Raw genomic sequence first — 13,755 nt, forward strand, 5'->3', positions numbered from 1 at the left:
CTAGACTCCGTCTGTGTCGAGTTAAAGAATAAAATGTGTTACATTATTTTGTGATGTGACTTATTTCTTGAGTATGGTCCAAATGCGTAACATTAAGGAACAATGTAGACACTTGAAACTTTAATTTGAGTTTTTAATAAACTGGTTAAAAATAATTAAAGATGATCATATCTATAGTCTGTTCTTTTGAAACCTCTTAATGTTTGAATATGAATTAAAGGTCTTTACAGATGTGCATACAGAGGTTTATTGGTACATCTTGTATAAGTGTCTAATTGTTTATACCCAGTTTAGTGGTGATCAGAGTGAGACTTTATGTACAGTAGATGTAAGCTGGGTGCCATCTAGTGGTTCTCATTTGTCCTTACAGTCACTGAATGTAAAAATATTTGTACAAACTTAAACAGTAAAGTGAATGAGTTTGGTCTTAAATGATTACTTTAACTCTGATTCTAACATCCTTAAACTATTTTTTAAAAGATTGATTTTAATGTGTATCTACCAGTGGCAAGCAAAACTTTAGATTTGTCGTTCGTTTATCAAAAAGAAAAAATATTGTATAGGTCCTCTGGACGGGTTCTTCTCTAATGAAACGTTTCGTCTCTCCTCCAAGAGACTTCTTCAGTCTGAGAGTTTCAGGCAAAATTCAGGCTTTTAAGCCCTGCCTCCATGTGACTGATACTCACATCACATGGCTATCGTTGACACCTAATTAACACCTATTGTTAACAGGGGTGGAGTGATACTGGCAATAGCAGCACTGTGGGAAGGGGGACAACTGAAAACGGAGGCCTCCACCTCTGTTTAATGATGGACAGTCTTTCTTCACAAAAATGGCTTCTTTTACTCCTCTCTCAAACCAACGTTCCTCTCTATCAAGAATGAGAACATCCTCATCTCTGAAAGAGTGACCGCTGGCCTGTAAATGAGTGAAAACTGCAGAGTTCTGGCCATTAGATGTAGCTCRTCTGTGTTGGGACATTCTTTTGAACAGTGGCTGCTTTKTTTCCCCGATGTATAACTGGTCGCAGTCCTCCTGGCACTTAACAGCATATACAAYATTGCTCTGTTTGTGCMGGRGCACCGGATCTTTGGGGTGAACCAGCCTTTGCCGTAATCTGTTTTGGGGTTTGAAAGCCACTGGGACATCATGTTTAAAAAATAAACGTCTCAGTTTCTCCGTAACACCAGTCCAGAAGACCTATACAAATTTTTTTCTTTTTGATTTTTTACCTTGATTACTGAGATGCATCAGGACGTCGTTCATTTATGTTTTTGTTTGGTTATCTGTGATTGAGCTGCAGAGGCAACAGGTCCAGAACAAAAACCCAGACATATCTGACCTCAGCTCCTCTTGGGGCAAGGGTGGGCAACTGATGGAAGGGGTCATACTTTTTTGTTGACACTACCAGAGGATGACACATCACTTCACACTTATCCAAATATAATAAAGCTGCTATTTAAAAAAAGGTTTTTGTGTATATGTTAATTAAACCAACATACAGTGCAGTGAGTAGTTTGACATATTTCATGCTCAAATGCTTGTATAACAGTTACTTTTGTTTAATAAATATGAATACAAAAGGTTTGAAGAAAAAAATAAACACTAGCGAGCTGAAGTGCAACAGCTTTAAGACGCTATGAGTGCAGACTCCTGTGTGGTTGTGGTAAAAAAAAAAAAAGTTATGTAGCTACTTGCTACTTCAGTAAACTTCTCATATTTAGCTTTGTGCAACATGTTAATTCTATTAAAATGGCTACTTAGCACTAGCATGGATAAGCTGGTGTTAGCATTGGAGAGACTAGCAACTAGCACAGATAGGCTTGCATTAGCATCAAAGAGGCTAGCAAATAGATCTAGCCTCCTGCTACAAAGATGTAGCAACAGCTGGTTGCGCAATAGTCTTAATTTTGGCCCACATACTGCACCATACTTTCACACCAGAATTTGAGACTGAGATGGGAGGAAGTGATGGAGGCAAACTGCGAAAATGCAAGATGTCCCATCCAATTTTACCTCAATACCTGCTAAGTTACAAACATTTGGTCAGAAGTCATCACCTTCTGCACGTTTCATTAAAATCCGTCTGTTGGTTCATAACAGACACAAAAGACTCATCTGCTTTCTCTTTTTTTTTTTTCTTATTTCAAGAATCTTACCAAGTAAAATTTTCTTACTCCATTGGCAAAATAAATTGACTTAATTTGAGTCAAATTTTCAGAATCTTACACATTTTGAAAACAAGATGATTATTCTTACACAATCAGTTCTTGTTTTTAGGAAATCAGTCTTAAAACAAGATCAAAAAGACCTTTTGGCTGGAAATAAGATTTTAAAACTTGGTAAGATGGACAGTTTTTGAACAGTTTTTTTTCTGGGTTACATGTGCATCAAAAAGAATACATTAGGGTTAAACATTAGTTTTGCTTCAGACACTAACAAAACAATATTTTACACAGTTCTTACTTTCATCACTTTTCTTTAACAATCACCGAACTGCGCCTTAGACAATAATCTCCTAAGTATTGTGAGTGTATAAACCAACAAACCCTGCTCTGCACTTTTACTCACTTTACCTGCCTGGAACATTCACACAGCACACAAAAAGAAAGAACAGTTTTTTATTTTGGCTTTTAGTCTTGATCGAGGGAGGTTATACTTCATAAGAATGTCTAGTGAAGGCCTGCTTGACTGAACAGTTGTTGTTTTTTTTTTTGTTTGTTTGTTTGTTTGTTTTTTACATTCTGAGAGTATAAAATGTCAGGTCACTCACAGGAAGCAGGCTCGTTTGGCCCTGCAGACTACGCAGTGTTTGTGCTCATGCTTGTACGATTAAACCTCCCCTCGGCAGGTGTACCGCTTTGGGGCCATCTTTTGCCTGCTTGGCATCGCCTACGCTCTGTCGATTGTTGTCGTGTCCGAGATCTTTCTCCCCGTCTTCTACAGGCTCAACATCATGAGCGCCAATGACGTGAGTGTGGGTCTGTTGGTCACGCAAACTGCGGAAGAGTTTTGAAGTTCTATTAGTTTTAAATTTGTTTGATTTCTCCTTCCTCATTAAGTATCTAGAGCTGAGTAGGATACACCCTGGAGAGGTTGCAAGTCCACTGCAGGGATAATCAACCACTTTCTCACACTGAGGCAGTCTTTAGCCAAATCTGCATATTTTTGGCCTGTGGGAGTAAATTGGAGTACCTGGAGAAAAACCACTTATGCACAGAGAGACCATGCAAAGTCCTCTTGACAACCTTTGTGTTGAGAGCCAACAGCTAATACAGTATATAAATGTACCTACTTCTTAATGTTTGAAGAATAAACTGTTTAAAAAAAAATACAACTATCGTTAGAAAACATCAGAAAATAAAAGTGCAACGCCCTGCTAAAAAAACCTCTCAAAACGGTCTCCTTGGAAATGTTGAATTTCACCCCTTATTCTAACCACAGCTGCAATTTGATTAGCAATTTAATTTGTCCCTCCGAGATCTAATTAGGTGAAGAACATACATTTTAATGTAAAATTAATCTCAAATTAGTGATCATTTTAAAAAAGGAAATCATTGCTGACTAAACCCAGAGCTTAATTGTTGAATACGCTGCATGTTGGGGTTTTAAGGTGTTTCTCGAAATGAGTTCAAACTGTGTCAGATTGGAAAGAATAGATCAGAAAAGCAGATGTAGGTTGAGGCCTCCAGTTTTCTATCTAGGCTATGTGACAAGTGTTCTGGGATAGCTCAGGGAGACCTAAAACATGCAGCAGAAATAAAAGGGCCTGTTTAAATAGGACACCCGGTTGCCTTTGTGCAAGTTAGCAGCATAAGTCAAAAGTATTTCTGCCACTCCAGAGAGTAAAGAGGTAGAAAATAAGAGCATGACAAGCCCAAAAGCTAACAGGCTGCACAGATTTTCCTTCCAGCAAACGTGACATAACACAGAATGTTTGGCACAAAATACCGTCTCTGCTTCATCTGGTTTTAATGTCTTGTTGTAATCTCAACAGCTAACCTGCAGCCAAGTTTTTTTTTTTCCAAATCTTCTCGTTTTCTTTTTATTATTATTTTTTTAAACGATTGAAACAAAGTGTTATTCAAATAACCGCTATCTTTTTATTTTTGGTTCAGGTGCTTCCTTCTCGCAGGAGTCACCAATCAAGCAAATTCTAAGGAAAAAAAAGTTGCAATTGTTTTATGACAGATTCCTTCCTGACACAACCTGGGCTCTAACCTGCAGTCTCAGGATAACGAGACTTCAGCACTGACCACCAAGCTACTGCAACCCTGCTGTCCTTGCAGTGTTTCTGTGCAGGCAGGGCTGTTTCATGAAACTTTGGGGGCCCTAGGGAAAGGGCACCAGGTTGAGGGGGCTCTGATAACAGTGTCTTGCACTTTCCTGCACTGACCACCATAGAATTTAAAAAGGATGCTCAGTTTGTCGTTGCATTTCTGACATAATTAGTTTAGACATTTTCCTGGTTTGCCTGTCTTGTTGCAAATAACCTGAAGAGTGTCCTGATGCATCTCTGTAATCCAGGTAAAAAAATCAAAAAGAAAAAAAAAGAAAAAATTGTATAGGTCTTCTGGACGGGTTCTTCTCTAATGAAACGTTTCGTCTCTCCTCTGAAAGACCGTCCATCATTAAACAGAGGTGGAGGCCTCCGTTTTCAGTTGTCCCCCCTCCTACAGTGCGGCTATTGCCAGTATCACTCCACCCCCTGTTAACAATAGGTGTTAATTAGGTGTCAACGATAGCCATGTGATGTGAGTATCAGTCACATGGAGGCAGGGCTTAAAAGCCTGAATTTTGCCTGAAACTCTCAGACTGAAGAAGTCTCTTGGARGAGAGACGAAACGTTTCATTAGAGAAGAACCCGTCCAGAAGAACCTGAAGAGTGTTCAGTTTTTAAAGGTTTTTGAGCATTCTTCTTTCATTCAATTTAAACTTCTTGGGGTCTTTGCTGGCTTACATAGCCAAGGTAACTCTTAAACTTCAATAAAAGTAACAGCACACATCACAGGACTGAGACGGTCATTTTGGCTGATTAATTTGGGCTGCACATTAAAAGAGTTGGAAGATTAGGATAAAAAATAAAGCTGAGAATAATTTTTTAGAATAAGTAATGTCATTCAAAAGAATGGAGGCTCTCTTGATCTGGCAAGCCCTAATATACTTTACTTCCTGCAAAGAATATTTCTGAAATTTTAGTAACACCGGCTGTCTGTGACTGAACACGCAGCTAAATGTTTTTGGAACTTCTTTATTAAAAAAAAAAAAACATTAGAATTTAGCTTAATTGTTGCCTATTGAACACATTTTATAAGTTTTTGTTTTTTAACTTTTATAATTCTTTTAAAATCCATTCACATCAGAAAAAATATTTTTTAATATGTGAAAATTGGAAATTTGGTTAGATATAGAGCAAAAGAGTCAGTAATTCAGTGAAACAAATGCATTCATATTTTGCCTAAACTGCATATTTCCTCGACATTCATTTAATTCACAAGTTTTTCCCCTCTGTTTGCTGCCCCATCTTCTTGTCAGAATAGACCTGTTCAAGGTACAAGGCTCCTACAGGTGGCCCCTTAGAAAAATCCTAAACCCACCACTTAATATTAGTCCTTTGCAAATTTATGTTAAAACTAAAGCAGTCTGGTTTATTTCTAGGTGATTGTATTGAATAATATACTGTATGTCTGTATCGATTGGCTTAAAAAAAACAGAAAGCTACAGATGACTAAAGACAACAGAATCAGTTCATAAATAGTCAAATTTTTTTAATGCAAAGTACTGTGATGCAATTACAAAAAACACACAAGGACTATCTCTTGTACATAAACACATTTTTATTCAGCCTGATATAGGTTACACATGAAAAAAAAAATTTCTAGGAGAACTACTTCCCTTTGTGGAGCTAATATGACCGTTTTAATCAGCTGCAGATCCTCATTCGACAGCTTTCAACATCAGCTGCCGTAGGCTGTGAGGAATAAGCATAATCACATGCTACAACTGACCTGAGGCTTGTTATCAACCTTTTTTTTTTTCAAAAACAATTCTAAAAGAAAGCATTTCCCCTCATTGATTAATAATGTTTTCTCACTAAATGATATGGAATGTTGTTTTGGAAATGCAGGCAAAAAAAAAAGAAAGAAAAACTTCTCTGCAACAGCAGAAAATCAGATATATATAAAAAAACTAACAAAAAAATAAAAATAAAAACAGAAAACCAAATCCCAGAATTTGGTTCTCATGTTGCTACTGTGTGTGAGGCAATAAGAAAAACACCTTCGCAGTCCAAAGTCAGCTCAATAACAAAAGGAACTCCACCCTGCTCCTGGACCCTCAAACTTAAATATGAACAGAAACTGCAACCTTGATAAGTATTAGTACAGAAGGTACATTAAATTTACACTGCTTACAGATCAGCTTTGGGGTCTAATATATTAGGACTGACAGTCAGAGACACAAAGCAAAGACTGATGACAAAAAAGAAGTGGGGGGGGGGGGGGTTTACTGGGGGGGGGGGGGGGGTTTCTTAACATTTAACTAGTGTTAAGTCTTTTTTTAACCTTTGTAAATTTCACAAAGTGCAAATTTTTCTGTATATTACATCATCACCAATTGTAGAAATTGTTCCATTTTCTATTATACAACAAAGAAAACTGTTTCTTACACAAACCGCCAACAAACCTATAACCAACCACCATCCATCATTAAAAAAGAACCAGTAAATACATGCTGTAATGACACCCACCAATTTGTTTCGACGGAAGCCTCTCCTTAGGCTTTTTAAATCTCTTACAGTAAAGCGTTACTGTCAGCGTGCGTTATAGTTAAAATATATATTAATCTATCATTAAATAGTATGCCTCATGTACAGTCTCTCATGCACTGAAGAGCATTTTGGGCAAGCTGTACAAGGAGGAAAGGCGTGTGGACGGACTTGCGCAGACTGTGGGGCTGCAGGGCCAGGCACTCTTTAACCGCCTGGAAACTGTTTCTGCCCAACGTATTCCTCGCAACCAAGTCGATCCAAAAGATGGTTCTCCAGTGTTTATTTTGTTTTGTTTTTAGTTTTTTTGTTAAGTGAGCATTTGTTTCTGCTTGCAGATGGGAATGTTTGTGTGTTTGTGTGTATGTGCGCACAAGTGTGGTCCTAAACTTTGTTTCACAGAAGAGCTGTGAGAATCACTGAAGTTTTGTTCCGAGCTTTCGTTGTCTGTTCCTGGAAGAGGAGAGGGGAAAATAAGAAATGTTAAATTGTAATTAAAGCATGACTGTTGTAGTTTAAGCATCAACAATGTTTAACAGATTTCAGAAGACCAAACAAACCCTACTGCCCACAAAAAAAACAACCGTGCCCTTGGGGTTTGTTGTCTATTGTGTAGTTCATTTAGAAAGAATTTCACTTTGGCAACAATGAGTAAAGGTGAGCTCAGCTTTACTATCACAACATGTGGATCTCCCTAATGGGTGCCAATTATAGCACTGCATGAGTAATGGCTGAAATAAACATGCACAGTGTGAAGCAAGAATTGCTGGTTGGTCATATCATAAGTAGGTCTTATGTTTAAAGTAGTGGCTGCGGATGGATAGATGAATGGAAAGGTTGGGATGTTGGTGGTGGTGAACTGAAAATTCTAATGAAATTTTTAAAAATACCAACCATTTCAAAAAGTGAGGTATGATTTCAACTTTGTGTCTAAAGAGCTGAGCATGTCTATGTGTTGGCCCAAAACGAGTGAAAATGTGAACAAGTTTAAAGGGGCAATATCATGTAAAATAAACTTTTTTGAGTTTTATATCATGTTATAATGTTATACTCTCATAAAAAAACATGCCCAAAGCCTTGCTTTGACTAATTCATGCATGTTTGAGAAATCCTGCAGCGTTTTTAGGAAGCCATGCTGAGGAGCAAAACAACAGGTGGGGACCAGAAACGCCTCTGGGATGTGTCTCCAAGCCGAGTTTCCTCATCACGGACCACACCTCCCCACCCCCCACCCCTGACTCCTGCAGGCTCTTGGCAGTAACAAAGCAAACGAGTGAAAGTGAAAGTGAAACAGTCTGCTGAGCTCCTAACTACTTCTCACTCAGTGAAGCTCTTTTCAGATTCAAAATACCTTTGAGGAAATGTATTTTCAGATGACAAGTAAACTGCATCATAGCGCATGCGCCCCCCCCCCCCCCCCCCCCGGCAATGAAATGGACGGGACAGAAGCGGAAGGTGGTTCTTAAAGAGACAGAGGCCAATTTCAAGGTGTTTAGAAGAGGAAGTGATGAGAAGATAAGTTTATTTTCTATTTAAACATCAAAACAGCATTTTAATAACTAAAGGTGACATGGATACTTTAATATGGTATAGTATTTAAATGTATGCCTGAGAAACACATAATATTGCCCTTTTAAAACTCTGATTTTCACTAAAACAAATAAAACTTAAGCTTAAAAAAGACCCACATAGAAATCTGGACTTAAAGCAGTACAACTGAAGCCAAAACTAGTAATAAAAGCTGACCATAAACTGTTTATTTTACTAGTTAATGGTCTGTTTTTGAAGTTTCAGTTTAGTCTGTTACCGTCAGCATTTAAAATGTTTTTAATTTAAAAAAAGCTTACGAGAGAAGTGGACAGTCTATCATCCTAAACAATATTTTTCATTAAACAAAGTTTATGCAACACAATCCACTTTGAAATACAGTATTGCACAGATTACATGGAGTTTTACATTGTAAATGTTTTTTTAAGTCAGTAAATTTAAAATAAATGTCATGCTCTATGTTAAAGGTTCCCCACTAATCTAACTAAATGTGCTGTAGTAATGCTTTATTCTGACAGTATCTTACCTTGCCTCTGATCTGGTCACTGTATACTCAAACCATAAGATGTTGGGAATCAAGCTTGTGTCTCGCACCAGGAAGTACTCTGATATTGGCCTATCAAGAGGTAATAAAACAAAAAATATATATTATCAGACAAAACATAACAGATCATTTTATTGAGCTATTCATGCTGTTGTGTTCATTTATACTGTGACATGAAGAGGAGGAGGTAAATTTAAAGAGCTACTCACCACGCTGCAATTTTAGGGAATAACGGTGTGAGCACCTCTTGTGTGAAAAAGAACCAGATTACAGCAAATGTAGTGCCTGTTACTCCACCATAGAAAACCTGGCTCCAGGAATGATACAACAGGTAGACCCTGAAAGTTAAAACAAAAAACATTTTATTATATTTCCATCCATCCATTGTCTTCAGCTTGTTTCAGAGTTGGGTCGTAGGGACAGCAGCTTAAGCAGGGAGACCTAGATCTCTCTTTTCACAGCCACCTCTTCCAGGAGGACTCCAAGGCATTCCCAGGCCAGCCGAGAGACACACCAAGTATCCCATGTGGCCAACGGTATCCCAGAATTCATTGCACCGTCAGCAAATTAAAAAGAAAAACGAAGACGGGGGGAGTTTTATTTTGATTTTACGGCAGAGGTTTTTTTTTTTGTTTTGTTTTTTGACAGAGTTTGAAAATTCATCACAGACTGAAGAATGTAAGTTAAACAACTTAGCTGAAGAAACTTTCATTACAAAGAGATGTTGAATAAAGTGCTGTTACAAGTACTGATACTGAAGCCGAATCCAAATTATTAATGATTTATTTGTAACGTTTTAACTGAATTTGGTGAAGTCCTACCTTGAAAAAATAAGGAAGCGTCCAGGAGACATCCTTACCAGATCCCTGCACCACCTCAACTGTTTCCTCTCTATGTGGAGGAGCAGCAGCTCTACTCTACTCTCAAATAACTGAACTTTTCACCCCATCTCTACGAAGAGTCCAGCTACCCTGCTGAGACCGGCTGTGTCTGCGATGACACAGATTTAATAAAATGACGTCAGCTACTGACATCTAGAACACAGGTGCCAGACTCCAATCCTCAATGGCAACTATCCAGCATGGCGTCTTCTTTTCCTGACACACCTGATTTGCATGAATGGATAACTAGCAGGCTTCTACAGAATTTGACGAGGTAATTGAATCGCTGAATCAGGTGTGTTGGAGCAGAGAAACAAGGAAAACATGCAGGACAGCAACACTAAAGGACCTGAGTTTGACACCCCTGATTTAGAAGATCAAGTAGGGGTTGAGCGATAAATCTATTTAATAGATAAATTCGAATATGCCATTTAAACAGATTTAATTTTGGGAAAACCTGGATTTTTTTTCCCCACCAGTGCACTCTTTGGGGCTTCTGTAGTTCARAGGTCACCCCRCCTGTCCCTCAAGACACTTGGTACACGACATGACAATATGGCAGCTAGCAAAGAGGATCTACTTCCCAAAAAAGGCACGGTTTCTTCAGTTATCTGGAACTGGTTAGGTTTTGTAAACTCAAACTTGGAGCAACAAACACCTCACTGCAAAATCTGTTTGAAGGCTCTTGCTACAAAAAGAGCTACAAAAATCTAATTTGAGATGAAAAAAAATCATTTATTTTTGAAACAAGTGTTGAAAACAAACTTTAACTTAGTGTCAGTGAAAACATCAGAGCCACCAGACTGCTAAACCACAGTGATTATTTTTTAAAGCACACACAAAAAAACAAAACACCAGACAAATTTAGCTATAGTTCCTGTTTCGTTATGATCACTTGAAATGATGGAAATGATAACGATGGCCGTACACAAGTGCCTGAGTAATAGCTCATTACAACATGCAAGAGGAGAGAAAAGCTTGTAGCAAAGAAATAAATCTGTCTGTGGCATCGCACCTGCAGCTTTTTAAACCCAACGGTATGACCAAAACATTTAGTTCCAACAATGTAACTTTTGAAAACTGTGGTTTACTGATAACCAGCCCATGTTTATGACCTACCAAGGCAGTTCAATTTAAAACTCCTTAACTTAAAAAAATAAAACTCTCACAAACATTAGATGATTAAATGTTTCATTCAGAATCAACGTTTGATTAAACAACCAGTTAATTCTGCATTTAAACAGGGGGAAAGAAATCCTTTCTATATGCTTCTATACGTTTAAACTTGTTTGTCCAAATATATTTCTGGACCTAACAGCCTAAAATGATGCATGAAACAAGTGACCAGTTTGGTGTTCTGGCACATACAAGGATAATTACTGTGCAGGCCACACTGTTGCTAATTTTGAGCTGCACATGAACATCTGCTGACTCTCTCCATGGGGAGATGATGAAATTCATGCCACACTGACACATATCAACCAGAGCAGATGTGAAAGCCAAGAATTAGTATACTTGCATTTTAAACACCATTCAAAAAATTGATTGTCAGTATAGTAACCTAACAGACTGCCTAACGTGCTTCTCAAAGGCACATTCAGAACCTGATAGTTCAGTGAATACTAGAGAGTACTATTTGGTTTAATAAATTAACAACAATCAAGACATAAAATGGCATTTAAGGACTACAGTTTGTATTTATACCGGATAATGAACGTTTAGGGGAAAAGTATATTTAATCAAACAGACTCAAAAAAAAAAAAAACATCCTGTTTTAGTTGAACTGATCAATTTTTAGGTTGATTTTAGATTTTAAAGCATCATAAATACAGGGCCAATATTATAGAACAAACCTTTCAAAAAAATTTAAAATCTATTACAACTCTCAACATTTGCACATTTTCAGAGCATCAAAATATAAAGTGGTGAAATTAACATACCTGCTGTATGAGACTGACAAGGCTATGCCCAACAGGAAAATGGACAGTACGTGTCTCCACAGAAGGTCCACACATCGAGCATTGTTCGTTTGATGCATCCTGAAAGATAAGCAAACTTTTACCTCATCTAATGGTGAATCAATGATTAAAAAGACCAACTGGCACAACAATTTGTAACTCTTAAACTTTATAAAAAAAAAATGCGAGAAAATTTAAACTCACCTTAAATAAAGGAAAAGAAAGAAGTAAACAACAAAGAACCATATAAGCTGGGAATGGTTAGAGGGCATCCCGTACTCTGCGTACACAGTTGCGTGAATCCCTTTAGAAACACAGATACAAACAAAAACACAATGTGGAGTTATTTTCATTTTTATTCATTTAATTTACTGTTAAAAGCTTCTTATATAACTCAAATGTGAATAAATGCCAGCTATATTAAACAGGAAACAATTTGTGAAGAACAATACTTTAAATTTGTTCTGTTGCATTCACAGACTTGAATAAGAACACTAGACTGAGCCCCGCCCATCCCGTCCACTGTAAGCCTCTATGACAACATGGAGCAGAAACGCACCAAACAGGGCAACAGCTCACAGCCTCCATTGAAACTAATAGATAAACAGCAAACTGAACTGGATCTGTTTCACAGATTATCTGTCATGTTTTTACAATAAATTAATAATTATGTTTATTTCATTCAACAATCATGTAAAACAGCAGATTTATACCAGAAAAATATATAATTTATAAATAACAATGATCAAATCCATGCCTGAAGTCAATATGTAACAAACTTTAGTTAGTTGAAAAATGACTTCAGCTAGTAATAAAGTACATTTAATACTGTATTTCTTACTGTCATAAATAATAATAATAATAATAATAATAATAATAACAATAATAATAATAATAAATATTTACCAGTCACTTTGAAAATGTTCTCTGTATACCTGTTATAGGATGACACTTGTCTCTACTAGCTAACCATCTTCTCAACAAGTCAGGTTCCTCTAACAGAAACCTAAAACTACTCACATTTATAATATTATTTTACACTCTGTAGGTCTAAATATTAATCAGGGGACAAAGTAATATTTAACAGTTTGTGTTAAATTGTAGCATGATTCAGCAGTGCTAAACTCCGTATATATGCTCCAGAAGCTAATATCTGCTAACCAGTTCAATAAATAACAGTGATTGCATTGACTTTATAAGATTATTTTAATTTTAAACTGTTATTTTATTAACTTCAGTTCTGCTCAGATCCCATTGAGCTAAATGAGATCAAATCTGCTGACTTGTGTTGTAAAATGAGATGTTTTCCTGTTTATCTTCTGTTAATAAATCCATAACACAAACAGATTTCTGGCATTGTTTAAAACATTAGATAGATTATATAAACTCTAAAATACTAAGAATAATTGTGTTAATATTATTATTATTATTAATAGTTTTTATGATTTCTACATCGTCAGTCCTTTTTTCCTGCTCTGTTTTCAACAGGTACAGTAATGGGAAATCCAGAGTCTTGACAGTTTTGCGTTAGCTTCACCAGCCGATCACACGGGCACGTGGTTTCTGAGCACTCCAGATGTTCTATAGAACCTCCTTGGTTGCATTTCACTTGTTATGCAGGCTAACTTTATTTGTGTGTGTTAACAAGGTTCGTGTCTAAAAACTACACATTGTGTACTACTTACAAAACCCCCACAGCTACTCACATGTAGAATAAAAAAACATATTGGCATTCACCTGGTGTCTAAATCAAGGCTTCATGGCTATGTTCACACTGCAGGCAAATCCGACCCAAATCCGATTTTTTTGACCCATCTGACTCATATCCGATTTTTTTGACCCATCTGACTCATATCCGATTTGTTTATGACAGTCTGAACGAGGCAAATCCGATTTCTTCAAATCCGACCCAGGCCGTTTCAGTATGTGGTTTTAAATCGGATATACACTCACCGGCCACTTTATTGGGTACACCACGCTAGTTACGGGTTGGACCCCCTTTTGCCTTCAGAACTGCCTCAATTCTTCGTGGCATAGATTCAACAAGGTGCTGGAAG

At 37.2% G+C, this 13,755-nt stretch overlaps 1 protein-coding gene across 1 annotated transcript in view; it reads right to left on the bottom strand.

Moving 5' to 3' along the window:
- Window positions 1-6,514: 6,514 nt before the first annotated feature.
- dolpp1 (dolichyldiphosphatase 1) overlaps window positions 6,515-13,755 on the bottom strand; it is a gene marked incomplete at its 3' end in the record, with an annotated part of 10,678 nt that continues 3,437 nt past the window's right edge. The window contains 5 exon segments of the mRNA XM_014006576.1: window positions 6,515-7,220; window positions 8,842-8,931; window positions 9,069-9,197; window positions 11,681-11,779; window positions 11,903-12,002. Of these exon segments, the coding sequence (XP_013862030.1) occupies window positions 7,184-7,220; window positions 8,842-8,931; window positions 9,069-9,197; window positions 11,681-11,779; window positions 11,903-12,002 (455 nt within the window).

Source organism: Austrofundulus limnaeus, unplaced genomic scaffold (assembly GCF_001266775.1).
Source record: "Austrofundulus limnaeus strain Quisiro unplaced genomic scaffold, Austrofundulus_limnaeus-1.0 Scaffold36, whole genome shotgun sequence".
Classification (NCBI taxonomy): Eukaryota; Metazoa; Chordata; class Actinopteri; order Cyprinodontiformes; family Rivulidae; genus Austrofundulus; species Austrofundulus limnaeus.